Genomic DNA, 15,196 nt, shown 5'->3' with positions numbered 1-15,196 from the left:
TTTGAATCCCACCTTTGTGTGACAGTGACTTGGGCCCCATTCCTTAATTTCTTTCTGCCTTAGTTCTCTGTCTGTAAAATGGAGATGATAGTAATAGTATCTACCTTATAGGGCTGTTGTGAGGATTAGACCAATCAGTATAGGTAAAGTTTTTAGGACAGTGTCTAGCCAAACACTAAGCAAATACAAACAATATATCAAATTATTGAGAATTTACCATGTACCTGATACTGAGCATGGGACATGGATTCAAAGATGGGCAAACTCACTTGTGGTGTCTGCTCTCATGAAGCATTCAGCCTGGTGAGAAGACAGATACTTGTGAAACAGTCACATGCAAGCATGGAGATGTACTTTTATAACAAGTACCACCAAGGAGAAGTTACGGTGTCATGACAGTATATAGTAGTGGGCTTGACCTGACCAAGGAAGGACACCAGGCTGAGATCTGAAAGATGGGTATGCTAAGAGTGTTACAGGCAGAGAGAAGTGCACATGCAAAGGTCCTGTGGCTCTGCAGTACGAGAGTGTGGCAGATACAAAGGACAGAAACAGGCAGGATTTGGCTGGAAAGCTGGTGGATATGAAGCTGGGAGGTCACTAAGGGCCAGGCCATGTAGAGACCCTTGTATACTTTAATTTTCCTTATTGAAGAGCAAGGAAGAGCCACTGAATGTTTGGGGCAGATGGGAGGTTGGGATGACCTCACCATCTTCTGCCTGCAGTGTGAAGAACAGATTGGCAAGGACCAGAGCAAATGTGGCTGACCAGTTAGGAGTTAATATGGCAGTTTAGGAATGAGCTTGGCTTGGGGTGGGGACAGATGGAGATAGAGAAAGATTGGTAGATTAGCCATGGGGTTGTGAAGAAGAGGAAGCTTCTAGGTGAGCCTTACTTAGATAAAGAGATGGAGGCATGATTCCATTCACTGAGTTGGGGGGTAGGCAACAGAAGAGGAGAGAGTGGGTGGGGGGACATCGAGAGCATCCCAAAGGGGTGACGGGCCTGGCGCACAGAGGGATGGCTGGCCTGGATCACGATTTTGTGAGTAACCAATGCACAAGTGGGAAGTCCCCCAAATTGGAGAGAGGAGGAGAGGCCTTGGCGCTGAGACTGAAAGGAGGCAGAGAAAGAACAGGAGCAGGAAAGGAGTATGGTATTGTGTGAGGAAGCTCAGGGCATTGCTGCTCAGATTGTGGTCCCATACAGGGCATCATCACATCACCAGGGAGCAAGGTGGAAAGGCAGTCTCTCCAGCCCCACCCCGGTGTCGATCTGAATCTCCATTTGAGACAGATCCCCAGGTGATGCGTGTGCAGAGTGAGGGCTGAGATGCTCTGGCCCGGAGGAGTGTTTCTGAAAGGAGGGTGAGCAATAGCAGTCAGAGGCACTGAGCAGTAAATTAACAAGAAAACGGAAAAATAGCCACTGAGCCCAAGGGTAGTAGATCTGTTTGGGTGGATCAATGGGACCAGAAGGCAGAATTGACAGAGTTGGAGAGTGAGTGGGAAGTAAGGAAATGGAGACAGAAAGTATAGACAGATTGTGTTTTATATAAATTTAGCTGTGAAGAAGAAGAGAGAGAGACAAGGCTGGAGGGAGACGAGGAGTGGGGTAGGGAATTGTTTTCTTAACGATGGAGTCTTGAGCACATTTAAAATGAGAAGGTACTAGTGGAGAGGAAATGACTGAACACATGTTAGAGAGAAACAGGATCGTATACTGCTCTTGAAGAGTAGGAAAGAGTCGAGACTCTTGGCAAGAGTCCATTTAGATGGAGGAAGAGGTGGCTCCTCTGTAGCAGGAATGAAGACAGCATGGGATAGGCTAGAAGGGTTTGGAATTGGGAAGACAAGGGAATCTTTAGGAATGGCTTTTATTTTCTATGGAGAGTGAGGGAGAGGAGTTAGCTGAGAGCCAGGAGGTTGCAGACAATGGAGAAGGTTTGAAATTGTCGTTCTGACATTCCATGTTGTAGAGGGGAAGTCTGAGTTCAGCCTGGTGTTGGTGGCTTTGTAGTTCAGATTCTCAAAGCCTTAATTTTCTACTGCATAGAGTTGTTGTAAGCCTTGATTAAATGATACATAATGTATCACCTGGTCAGTACACAGCACACAGCACACAGCAAGCCGACAGTCAATGTTAGTCACCCTTTGTACCTCCCTCAGTGCCAAGCACTGGGCTGGCTTGTGGGAAGCACTTGGAAAAGTGGCTTCATGATTGGCTAAAACATTGCTCCTGACTCTCTAGAAGCTTCTAGGAGTTATTCTGGCTATTCTGAACTGCTCTGTTTCTCTTTCCCAGGCCAGAACTGCACGTTCCAACTGCACGGTCCCAATGGGACAGTTGAGAGCCCAGGGTTCCCATATGGCTACCCTAATTACGCCAACTGCACATGGACCATCACCGCGGAAGAGCAGCACAGGATCCAGCTTGTGTTCCAGTCCTTTGCCCTGGAAGAGGACTTTGATGTCCTGTCGGTGTTTGATGGTCCACCCCAGCCAGAGAATCTGCGTACGAGGTACCATGCTGCCCACCTTCCCTGTAGCAAACAGCTGGGCTCTGAGCCAAAATCACTAGGAGGAAGATCTTTCTCGAGTGAAAAGTTTATGGTCATCAGCAAAGACCACTGTTTTCATGATGCCCTCCCTCAACCCCTCTGGTTTTCCAATTCATGTCTCTTGCTTAGAGGTTTCCAGTTGGGAGGATTGATGAGTAGCACATTTGGGAAGACTAGAGAGAAAACACAAGAGGGTTCTAGACAAATTCAGCTCTTTCTATTGAAACTGATTTTTCATGCACAGGGTGTATTATTTGTACACACAGAAATATAAGTTGGAACCAACAGATATGGGTGTTGAAGGCTGATAGTGATGCAGTGAATACGTCTTGCATCACAGTATTTGAAACCATCAATACTTTTCTGGACTTTGCTTTGCATTTCCAAGGCCTTGGTTGTGGGTGTAGACTCTGGAATTTGGGGGAGTTCTCACCCTCTTAACCCTCATCCCTGTAATGGAAGAGATTCCCATGGAGAGTAAGGTGGCTTCCTGTACCCCTGAGCTGACTCCCAAGGGGTAGAGCTTACAGGAGGGAGATGGGAGGAAGGCTTCCAACCTCTGCAGAAAGGGCAGACTTTTCTGGGGCAGAGGTGAAGATCCCAGGGTCATAACTCTGTAGGTGACCCGGAGGCCAGCCAGGGTCTGTCACAAGCCTTGTCCAGGTCAGGTCATGGTGGCTTCCCGGCTTTTCAGGAAGCCAAAGGGTTAATGGCTTACCAGCCAAGCCCTGGGGAGCCGGAGGTGCTAATTGCTTCTAATGACATGATGCACTAATGAGTGGTTCCCAGCCAAATGCTTAACCTCAAAACTTTGTTTAGGATTATCTCAGCCCTTGGCTTCCAAGCTCCTGCAGCAGGGTCACACACACATTTATGTGCAGTCTTCAGCCCTCTTCTCTTTCCCCTCAGGGCAGAAGTGAGTCTGGGAAGCCTGCAGCAGAGGTGGGGGGCATCTGGGGCCCCCTGCACCCCTCCTGCAGTTTCTCCCAGAAAAGACTGGGCTAATCATCTTCCCTTGAGATTCAGCAGGGTTCTGTGAAACATTGGTAAAGGGCTAGAGTCCTCTTCATTCATTCGTTCCACAAATATTTCATGGGTACCTATTATGTCTTGACACTGGACTGGATGCTGGGGAATAGCAGTGAGAAAAACAAAGCCACTGCCTTCATGGAGGTTACATGCTAATGGGGAGGCAGGCATGGAAATATCTAACATGTCTGGTCCTATGAAGACAAAGCATGCAGGGTAAGAAAGTGATGGCAGGAGTGCTGGCTTTATTATTATTATTATTATTATTATTATTATTATTATTATTATTTAAGTTCTGGGATACTTGTCCAGAACATGCAGGTTTGTTACATAGGTATACATGTGCCGTGGTGGTTTTCTGCACTCATCAACCAGTCATCTACATTAGGTATTTCTCCTAATATCCCTCCCCCAGTCCCCAACCCCCCAACAGGCCCCGGTGTGTGATGTTCCCCTCCCTGTGTCCATGTGTTCTCATTGTTCAACTCCCACTTATGAGTGAGAACATGCAGTGTTTGGTTTTCTGTTCCTGTGTTAGTTTGCTGAGAATGATAGTTTCCAGCTTCATCCATGTCCCTGCAAAGGACATTAACTCATCCTTTTTTATGGCTATGATTGCTGGTTTTTATAGGGTGGTCAGGGATGGTCTTTCTGAGGGGAAGGAGAACTATGAGCAGAGAGCTGAATCATGGAATATCATGTATAGTGTGGTATCCCGTGTAGGTACCTAAGGAAAGCTTCTAGGCTAAGGGCACAGGAAATGTAAAGGGTACAGACAGGGCCACCCTTTGGAGGATGGTCTTGCTGTGGCACAGCCCACTCAGGCCAAGCCAGCCATGTTGACTAGGAAGACTTGCAGTTTTGGAATCCTCATTCTAGGTCATCCCAGGTGTTGTCTTTATGCTCTGCTAGTTTGAATTCCTCTCCAAGCAAAGGAGGGTATTGCAGGGGCCAGTGGTTAGAGGCTAGAGCAGAGCCAGTGGGTAGGAGTTCTGGAAGGGAAAAAGTGAGGCTGGGAGGTGGCAGAAGGTGGTAGATCCTGCAGGGCCTCATAGGCTGTGCAGGGACTTTGGCCTTGATCCTGAGGCACAGGAAACCCTTGGAGGGTTCTGAGCAGAAAAGGGACCTGCTGTGACAGGCCTTTGCCATTGTGGAGAAAATGGAGTGAAAGGGGTGAGGCTGGAGGCTGCTGTTCAGGGCAGAGAAGACGGAGGCTTGGGTCTCCTGGAAGTGGGGACACGATGAGAAATGGTCAGCTCTGTGCTGTATTCCAAACACAGAGTGGACAGGATTTGTTGTTGCATTGGGTGTGGGCTATGGGAGAAAGGAGATGAAGAGGATTCCAGTCTCCTTGGCCTTAATGATTAGAAAGAAGTAGCTGTTTCCTGAGATGGGGACAGCTACAGGAGGAGCTGGAAGTTAAGATTCAGTTTGGCCATATAAAATTTTAGATGTCTATTGGATATCCAGGTGGAGAAGGCATTTAACGTGCACTTGAATATGTGGTTTTTGAGTTCAAAGCCGTCAGGGCTAGAGATACAAAATTGGGAGATTAGGACTGGATGGTGCCTAAAACATAAGACTGGATGTGGTCACAAGGGAGACAGTCTTCTCCATCAGATTTTGAGCTTATGTGACACCATCTGTGGGGCACCTGTGTAAACTTTTGATGAATGTTGAATGCAAGTTTGAAAGATAGAAAGTCAGATCAGACCAATGGGGCACTAATTGAGGTGTGGACAGCTAGAGGCAAATTCTCCACTTCTGCCTGTTGCAGTTATTGAAGCTTGTCCTGCTCTTAAGGCAGGGTCCCCACATGTGTGGCCGAGTCTTTGTTTTCTGACACTTGGGTTTTCTAACTCTGAGAGGAAGTATGGAAGACTCAGCAGAGATTGGTCTGGCGTGTGTTCTAGCATGGAAGGGTGGGAGTTTCCATGACCTGGGGAAGTGGTTCTGGCAGGGGAGGCTTCCTCTTGTCCTTAGGATGCAGAAGAATCAGATGTGTCCCCAGCCATGGCACAGCGTTCCTGGCCAACCAGCCATGAGGATGAGGCTCTGGGGTTGAACCTTCATTGGGTTTTCCCTGCTTGTGCTCCTGATCTCTGTCGTCTTTATGATCTGCTTATTTTAATTCATTTCACAAGGTCACACGGGCTTAGCAAGGGGGAAGGGCTAGAAGGAGACCACTGCCTTTTATTGACCTGGAACCAGAGGAGTTCACACCTCGGAGGATGATAGGAGGGGAAATGACCTGAGACGACAGTCCAAGTAACATTGGAAGATGCTGTCCTTGATACTGGAATGGTGCTACTCTGGGGGTGTGGAGAGGCAGCAGCAAGCATGCTTGGTGGGAACCCTTGGGTCTTTGTGAATTTTTTTTTTTTTTAATGCTCTTGCATGGTTTTTAGTCTGCTCAGATTTTCTTCTTATTCATGAATCAGTTTTTGTCTGTGTGTTAGTCCAGGGAATCACCAATAAAATCACCTATTTTATTGAGAGTGTCAAGTTGTACACAGTTTTCCCACTCAACCTTTCTTTCTCCGTGATGTCTGGGTCACATCCCTTTCTCACATCTGCTCCTGTGCATTTCTTTCTTTCTTTTTTTTTTTTTTCCACTCAGTCTTGCCAGAAGTTTGCCTATTTTATTGGTCTTTTTAAAGTTCCAGTGCTAGGGTGATCCATTTTATTCTCTTTTATCTAAATTATTGATTTCTGCTTTTATCTTTATCCATTCTTTTCTCTCACTTTCCTTAGGCTAATATTGCTCTTTTGCCAATTTTGTAAATTAAATTAGTTTTATTATTTCTTGTTTGATAATAAAAACATTAAGAGGCATTTTCCTCTAAGTACAGCTTTGACCATATTCCATAAATTTTTATGGCTAGTTGTCATTTTAGAAAGAGTTTCTAATTGCAGTTTTGTTCTTTCTTTGACTCTAGGGTTTTCCCCTTAAATTTTCAAGTAATATTTGTTTATACTTTAGAAATTATTATCTAGCTTTATTTCATTATGATTAGATTATGATTTCTACTTTGGAGAATTTGTTGACTTGTTTCCCTCTGTATAAGATCATTTTTTGTCAGTATTCTATGAAGAAAGATATTCTGTGTATGAAGGGTGAAAAAATTATGTTATTAATATCATTCAGATTTTCTATTTTCATATCTATTGCCTAATTGATATTTGCCAAGATAGGCAAGATATTGCTGTCACATTCTTACTGTAGTTTATATCAATTTCTCCTTTTATTCCTGTTTTTATTTTATATACTGTGATTCTGTGCTCTTCAGCACATTCATATTTTCAAACATTAGATCTTCAGAGTGAATTATATATATATTTCCAATATAAAAATTGTAGTTATTCCCCTATTCTCTACTTTTTTTTTTTTTTTTGCTTTACATTCTACTTTTTACCAATATTACACCCTTTTTTTCTTTCAGATATGCATTGATTGGGTCCATCTTTGCCAATTTCTCTATTTTTAATATATCTATATTACTGTTTTAGGAATAGTTCTTAGCACAATATACACAGTAGTTGAATTTTTAAAAAATCCTGGCTACGAGTCACTGTCCTTTAACAGGAAAGTTTAGTTCACTCATACTTTTTGGTAACAACTGATACATTTGCTCTTCTATTATACTTAATGCTTTCTATTACTTTTAAGCTTCCTTACTGTTACTTCCTTTTATCTGTCTTCTAGTGTTTTTTCTGTGATTTTTTCTATTAGTGCTTAAAGTTGCTTCTTTAGAGCATGTTTTAAGCTGTATTTTTCTGTCAACATCCTGCCTAGCTAGCTTTTGTCTTAGGTAGGTCTTACTGACTCTATCTTGTAGAATTTTCTTTGTGTTTGCAGCATGTAGGTATCTGTCTCTTTTTCTTGGTTTCCAAAGTTAATGTAGATATTCCATCTCTTTATATACTTTAGATCATTTTCATGAGAATTTAGGGGGTCAGGCAAGGCAGAGTTTAACATGTTATCGTTCCTTTTCATCTTGACATGGAAATTTTTTAAATAAAAGTTTTGTTCTTTTTGATGCTATTGCGAATGGGTTTTTTAAAAAATTTGTTTTTGGACTAGACATTGTTAATATATAGAAATACAATTGATTTTTGTAAATTGATCTTGTATCTTGTGACCTTGCTGAATTTGTTGTTAGTTCCATTCATTTATATTTGTGAATGAAAGTTTTAATTCTTCCTTTCCAATCGGGATACCTCTTATTTCTTTTTTTCCCTGATTGTGCTGTCTAGAACCTCCAGTATAATATTGAATAGAGGTGGTCAGAGTGGCTAGCCTTAACTTATTCCTGATGTTAGGGGAAAAACATTTCGTCTTTTAGCATTAAGTATGATGTTATCTGTAGGTTTTTTGTGGATACCCTTCTAATAAAAGTTTTTAAGCAGGGGATTTCGGCATGATTTGGTGGCAATGTGGAAAATGCACTGGGATGGAGGTCAGACTGGCGACCATGGGGCATGGAAAGCGACAGCAGTAGCCTGGATAAAGCAATGAAGGGTAAAGATGGTGTGGATGTGTATGATGCTATAGGAAAGAGTTGTCCCCAGAGTTAGTAGTGGATTTATAGGGACAGTGGACTGGGAGTAAGAAAAAGAAAGGAATGGAGGATGACTCTGCAGTATCTGCCTTGGAAACAGAAAACAAACCAGATCAGTCTGCAGTGAATTTCAGCCTCCAGTAAAATGTGTTCTTGGGGCCTACCAGGATATTTGCTGCACTGACATTTTTCTTCACTTGTCTGGTAGGTAGAGCAGGTAGGTCATCTCCTCTCTCAGTGTTTTCCTGTGAGACAGAAGGGTACAGTGGGGACAGACCTAGATTTGTACCTAGCTAGGCTCTGCATTTATTAATGCTATGACCTCAGGCAAGGTTTGGCTTCTCTGAGCCTCATCTATAAAATGGAGGTGACATTTACCCACGTTACAGGGTTGTTGTATGTGAGCCATCAGCTATAGATGCTTACGTGGTCCGGAAACATTGTTTACGTCCTTTCCTGCCCTTCTGTTCTGAGGACTCAGTAACTCAGACCTTTCCAGAGAGTTCTAGTGCCTGTGATGACACTTCGTCTGTGGCCAACTCATCAGACATTTTAGACTGGGAATTTCAGGTGTGGTAGAAAGACACTGAAGGAGGCACTGAGCTCAGGAACAGTCATTAATTGTGCATGTATATATCATGTGTATGTATGTCATGTGTACGTATCATGGCATTACTGATCCCATGATAACCTCCTCTCCTCTCCCTTCCCACACACACAGTGGGGCCAGACCATCAAGAGTCCTGCAGCAGATTTTTCTCTGCCTGTATCACCTGGGGGAGTTCCATGTTTATTGTCTAAAACTTAATGAGCTGGGCACAGTAGCATCCACCTGTAGTCCCAGCTACTACTCAGGAGGTTGAGGCAAGAGGATGGTTTGAACCCAGGAATTCAAGACTAGCATGGGCAACACAGTAAAACCTAGTCTCTGAAAAATAAAAAAAATAAAAACTTCATGAGTAGAAGTTTTACAATTACTGCTTTCACTACATTTTAAAAAATTATTTTATTTTAGATAGGAGATTACATGTGCTGATTCTTTACATGGATACATTGCACGATGGAGGGGTTTGGGCTTCTAGTTGTACCCATCACCCAAATAGTGAGCACTGTACACAATAGGCAGTTTTTCAACCCTCACTCCCTCCCAAACTCCTCCCTTTTGGGGTCTCCTTACTGCATTTTATTTATTTTTTTTGAGATGGAGTCTCGCTGTGTCTCCCAGGCTGGAGTGCAGTGGCACGATCTCAGCTCACTGCAAGCTCCGCCTCCTCAGTTCACACCATTCTCCTGCCTCAGCCTCCCAAGTAGCTGGGATTATAGGCGCCCACCACCACGCCTGGCTAATTTTTTGTATTTTTTAATAGAGATGGGGTTTCACCATGTTAGCCAGGATGGTCTCGATCTCCTGACCTCGTGATTCGCCCACCTTGGCCTCCCAAAGTGTCCTCACTGCATTTTTAAGGCATCTCTCTTTTCTCCTCTTCTCTCCAACACTCTGGTCTTCTTTCTTTGTGGATGCATTCCAACAAAAGGCTGAAACGTTATACCTCCCTACCCCAATCCCAGCCCCCTTTAACCTCATCTTTCTCCAGCTACTTGCTCCTGGATTGTGTTGTGAGAAATGAGCTTTCCTATTAGATTCTAAGCTACTTAAGGCTAGGAGTCATGGGAGTCTGTCTATCTATCTATCTATCTATCTATCTATCTATCTATCTATCTATCTATTTGCTTTGCTGTAACAGAGCCATACAGTGGAATATACACCAGTCTTGCCAGTAGACAACATGAGTTTGATCTCTAGCTCCTCCATAGCTGCATAGCATTGGCAAGTCACTTTCACTTATATCCACAGTATGCTAATTGATAAAGGGGGTATATCAAGATCTACCTTATAGGTTGGTTGATCAAGATTAAATTAAAACAGTATGTAAACTGCTTTAATTATGATGAGATAGAAACAAAAGGAATACTCGTATATTTATAGGAAAAATTAGAAAGCACAATTTAGCAAAAAGACAAAATAATTAATTTGTGAGTCATGAGGTAGAGCAGTGGTTCTCAACTGAAGGCAGTTTTGTCCCCCAGGGGACATTTGGCCACATCTGGAGAAATTTGTGGTTGTCCCAACTGCAAGTGGAGCGGTGCTGATGACATCTACTAGGTTGAGGCCAGGGATTTGGCTAAACATCATCCCACAATGCACAGCACAGCTGTCTACAGTAAAGAATTATCTGGCCCCGAATACCAGTAAAGCTGAGGTCGAAAAACTGTGAGGTGGATTGTTTTGAGAGGTTCACACCTTTAGCATGAGACATACCTGGGTTTTAACCCTCTTTCTATGTCTGTGAACTTGAGCAACTGAGTCAACCCATTCAAGCCTCAGTTTCCTCCTCAGCAAAATGGGAACTTCTCACTGATGCTATGTACTGGCAGCTGCACCTGGCATCACTGATGAAAAGGTGCCAATAGACACACTAGGCACAGCTTGTTCTGTATGCATATGCTATTCATCTCCCAGTGACTCCCTTTCTCTACCAGGAGTTCATAGCCATCTCCTTGAAAGCATCTCACATTTCATCTGGAGCTATTCACAAGCAACCACATCCCAGGGTGCCAGAAGGCAGCGTCTGGCTGCTTCAAATTAAATTTACAATAGGAGCTGATCAGATTCTTCTCATAATGGATCAGGGTAGGGAACGGGAGTAGGAGCTGGTCCTGAAGGCCGGGAGCCTGTAGGAGTTTGGAAATTAGCAAGAAAAGAACAAAGAGCCTTCCAGATAATGCAGTGTCAGCCCTGCCTGGATGAATTACTGAAACAATCCCCACGTCTCTACTTTTGCACAATTAGATGGCCTCTCCATGCTGGCAAACATCCTATTGCATTGCAGTTTAATGTGGAATGAAGTTTTCTAATGGGACACGAGCAAACATAATCTATGAAGACGCTGCTAATAAACTGCATCCCGTATTTTGGAGGGTTTATAGGGTGCTGGTGATGACTGCACCAGTTAAGCACAGCTAAGCATCTCTTAATTTAGACATTTGGGCTCAAGTTGTGGGAAACACTACAACTCGTTCCCTCAATTACTGGCAATACACATTCTATCATCAGCCTAAGGTGCAACGTAGTTTTAGTCATTTGGAGGTAGTTGCAGATTTCACTCAACTGGCATTAGACACCTGTTTTGGAAGTTGTAAAAATCCACAAATTTGCCATATTTACTGTATTCTTATGAATATGTATCACAGCGGAGGCCCCCAAAGGACCTGTTTGTTGGATTCCTTAAAAGGTGTGCCTTGCACATCAACAGGAATGTCCTTGAAGGGTCTGCTCCCCAGAATACCTCTGGGAATGTGCTCTTGTGGGCAGGAGGAGGCTGGGAGGACCCATGGGGATGAGGGAAAAGTCTTTGTTTAGGACTGAAACAGAGAGGGGACACTGGAAAGGAGAACAAAGGAATGAGGACACTGAATGGCTATTATGTTCCAGCCACCACGCTGGACACTTGTGTTCATGCTCTCATGGTAATTTATTCTACATTTATTGAATGCCTAACAGGAATGCCAGGTATTGGAGACACGACAGTTAACAAGACAGCTTCTGCCTTCAAGGAACTTAACGATATCTTTAGGGAGACAGTTAAATAATCAGGCTATAAGTGCTATGACTGGGGAACCTGACCTCGCCTTGGGGGAGATCTTTGTGGATGCTCATCTGGAGGCTTGGGATGAACCCCCTCCATCTGCCCCTTTGCTTAGTTTTCCCTTACTCATTCCTCAAGTAACTCAGTTGTCCCTTCCTTGCCCAGGGACACCCTTTCCTCACAACCTGGTCAAACCCTCCTGTGATACCTGCTCAGATTACCATGCATTCACCCTTTGTGGTTTTACACGTGTGTGTGTGTGTGTGTGTGTGTGTGTCTATGTGTCTACTTCATTTATGCCCGTCTACCCCACAAGGCTGTAAGCTCCTTGATGACAAGAATTCTTTCTCTTTTACTTTTCACTGTAGCTCTCCAGGGCCTAACAGAGAGCCTGGCATATAGCAGGTGCTAAACAAATGCTTATGGAGTGAATGAATCAATGCTCTCTGGAGGAAGAGATCCCTAAGAGAGTGTGGAAGGAGGGATGGGAGTGTTTCGAACCAAGAAATAGTATGTGCATAGGTCTAGGCAAAAATGAGAGAAAGGTGAGGTGCAGAATGACAATGAGTAGGTTCATTTTGGCTGGCGTATAGTGGGAAGGTGGAGCAGCGGCCCGGGCCAGCTCCACCAGGGACCCTGTATGCCCTGCTGAGGAACTCGATACATATCTATAAAGATGGTTCACACTGAAAGGTTTTAAATAGACATTGTTCACATTATCTAATAATTCAACAACCCCCTCAGAGGTGGGTAGTATTAATTCCCTTTGCAGAAGTTAAGCAAGCATGTAAGATCTCTAAGCTGCCAAATAGCTGATAGAGTTTGGCTCTGTATCCCTGCCCAAATCTCATGTTGGACTGTAATCTCCAATGTTGGAGGTGGGGCCTAGTGGGTAGTAATTGGATCATAGGGCGGATTTCTCATGAATGGTTATCTCCATCCTCTTGGTGCTGTCCTGATGTTAGTGAGTGAGTTCTCATGAGATCTGGTCATTAAGTGTGGGGCACCTCCCCCATCTCTCTTGCTCCTGCTTTTGCCATGTGACATGCTTGTTCCCCCTTTGCCTTACGCCATGGTTGTAAGTTTCCTGAGGCCTCCCCAGGAGCTGGGCAAATGCCAGCATCATGCTTCCTGTGTAGCCAGTGGGACTGTGAGCCAATCAAACCTCTTTTCTTTATAAATTATCCCGTCTCAGGTATTTCTTTACAGCAATGCAAGAATGGACTAACACAGTGGCTAAAGAGGGGTGGGCCAGGGGTCTCCTAGAGCCAGAAACAAGGCTTTCCCCCACTATGCCAAAATGCCTTTTCATTGCTTTGGATTTATTTGCATTCATTCATCTAATTTCCTTTTAAAAATCCATTCCTTTTTCCTTTTTAAGCAGTTTCTCTAAAATAGTAAATGCAATAGGTATTTTCTGCTTTAAGAAGGTCAGCAGTGTGTAGAGTGAGAAAAATGCAGCTGCCTCCTTTCGCAGGCCCTTGTCCCAGCCTCGCTCCCTAGAGGTAACCGCTGTTAACAGTTTGGTGTGTGTCCAATTTCTTTTTAAATAAAGATTCATTAAACTGCCCATGAGGCTTATTGGGACATCCATCAGACCTTTAAAAATTGTTCTGATGAATTAAGTGTAAACTAATTAGAAACATGGATTCAATTACCCTTGAAACACACAAGGGTTTAATAATTAATAGGAAGTGGATTTGAGGCCAAAGGCATTATGGATTTTATCAAACCCCTAACATCTGAAAAGTAGATATGTTTCATTCACCCTATGTGCTGGCAGATTTGCCATCCGGAGGCAAACCTGTTGGTAGGAGCTGTGTAGTTAATCAGGAAAGTTAGCTAAGGTTAATAAAGAGGCAGGGGAAGAGGGGTGCAGAAGACAAAACCTGCTGGTCATTGCTGGGCAGGGCTTCTTGGGACAGGGAGGTGGCCTGTTTTGTGGGGTTACTGCAGTCTGCTTCCTTCACAATCCTTCACCAGGTAGGCTTTGGAGTGGGAGGCTGGATACCTGGGACCCTGATATCTGCTTGGTACCCAAGTTCACACAGGTCAGCACAACCTGACCAGCGTTGAAGGGGGTTATGGAAGGGGAGGAGTAGGGTCTGCCAGGGATGAGGCTCTGGAAACCAATTGCAGTGACCCCATGGGGCAGCCATGTGCTTCATCCCTAATGCCAAAGGGAGGGTCTGGGCAGACGTGGTGGGGGAGGGGTTGGCAGCAGGTGATACACAAAGCCAGGTGGGCAGCAGTGTCGGGGTCCTGAGCAATCTCTCCACTCACAGTAGGACCCTGTGGTTCAAGGTCAAAATCAATATTTGTGGCAAGGCCTCACCTTGCTCATTCACCAAGTCTGCTGTTTACTAGCAGCCAATATTTAACACCCCCTGGAGCCAGAGGCTCAGTCCAAAAGGCTGTGCTGCCTGCATCACTTCTCACAATTGGTCCTGCCTGCAGTATCATGAGATATTGGTCAAAGATGCAACATACCCCTAGAGCAGAGTTGGCCACCTCTAGACCCTCCTCAGCCCCTCTCTTCCAAGTGGCTGCTGACAGCACTGTTGCTGAGATAGGAAGTTTCCCCCTTCTTTATGCTCAACTCTTATTCCCTGAACTTTTGGGGCCACAGAATTTGCTCTTCAAGGGACTCTGGTGACCCGGGGATATTGTCTGCAGGGTGGAGGCAGGTTTGGATTTGTCATTCTAGTCTTCTCTCTGTTTCTTTTTCAGCAGACATGGTACCCAAATAAACACCTCTCAAGTATTGAGTCTCTCGTTCTCTTGGAATTAAAGTAAATCTAAAACTAAATCAATTCTCGACTTTTAAGTGACAAAAAAGCCAAATTATTGTACCCTTAAGTGAGTCTACTGCCACGAGTACCCATAAACAGTGAGGCCAGCCTTTTGCTACTACAATTTCTACTCTGTCACAAGATGTGGTGTCAAGAGCCAGACCAGAGGCGTGGAGACCTGGGTTCTGTCCCAGCTTGGCCACTGGTTTGCTTGCGATCTTCACTAAGTCCTATTCCTTCTCAGGGCCAGCTGCATTTTCCTGACTTACAATACGAGGATTTAAATCTAGAGGAACTCCAAAGCTTCTTCCAGCTCCAAAATTGTGTGACTGAATGATGCTGGAGATGCATGTAGAAGGACTATAAAATATCCCTGAGCTTCTGGGATCCTTTCTACTCTACGTAGGTACTGCTCTTGACTGTTTCAGCAATTCCAGCATTTGTCTTTGGCAAACAGTTTATTTTCCAATGGCACGTTAAGCAGTGTGGCAGAGAAGGCTAATTGCCCACCATCAATCTTGCTCCTTTTCCACAGTGTAGGTGTTAGTGGGAAGCAGCTGCCTAGCTAGGGACAATATTTTCCTAGGCCCCCTTGCATCTAGATGG

At 44.3% G+C, this 15,196-nt stretch overlaps 1 protein-coding gene across 9 annotated transcripts in view; it reads left to right on the top strand.

Moving 5' to 3' along the window:
* The window catches only part of CSMD2 (CUB and Sushi multiple domains 2), a 701,208-nt gene that overhangs the window by 65,114 nt on the left and 620,898 nt on the right, over positions 1-15,196 (top strand). For all 9 annotated transcript variants that reach the window (XM_032160157.2, XM_032160162.2, XM_032160160.2 and 6 more), the window contains exon 2: positions 2,305-2,521. In XM_032160157.2, the coding sequence (XP_032016048.1) occupies positions 2,305-2,521 (217 nt within the window). The remainder of the gene's footprint in view (positions 1-2,304; positions 2,522-15,196) is intronic.

Source organism: Hylobates moloch, unplaced genomic scaffold (assembly GCF_009828535.3).
Source record: "Hylobates moloch isolate HMO894 unplaced genomic scaffold, HMol_V3 SCAFFOLD_8, whole genome shotgun sequence".
Lineage (NCBI taxonomy): Eukaryota > Metazoa > Chordata > Mammalia > Primates > Hylobatidae > Hylobates > Hylobates moloch.
Note: the sequence above shows the minus strand (reverse complement) of the source record. Positions and strands in the feature narration are given on the sequence as shown.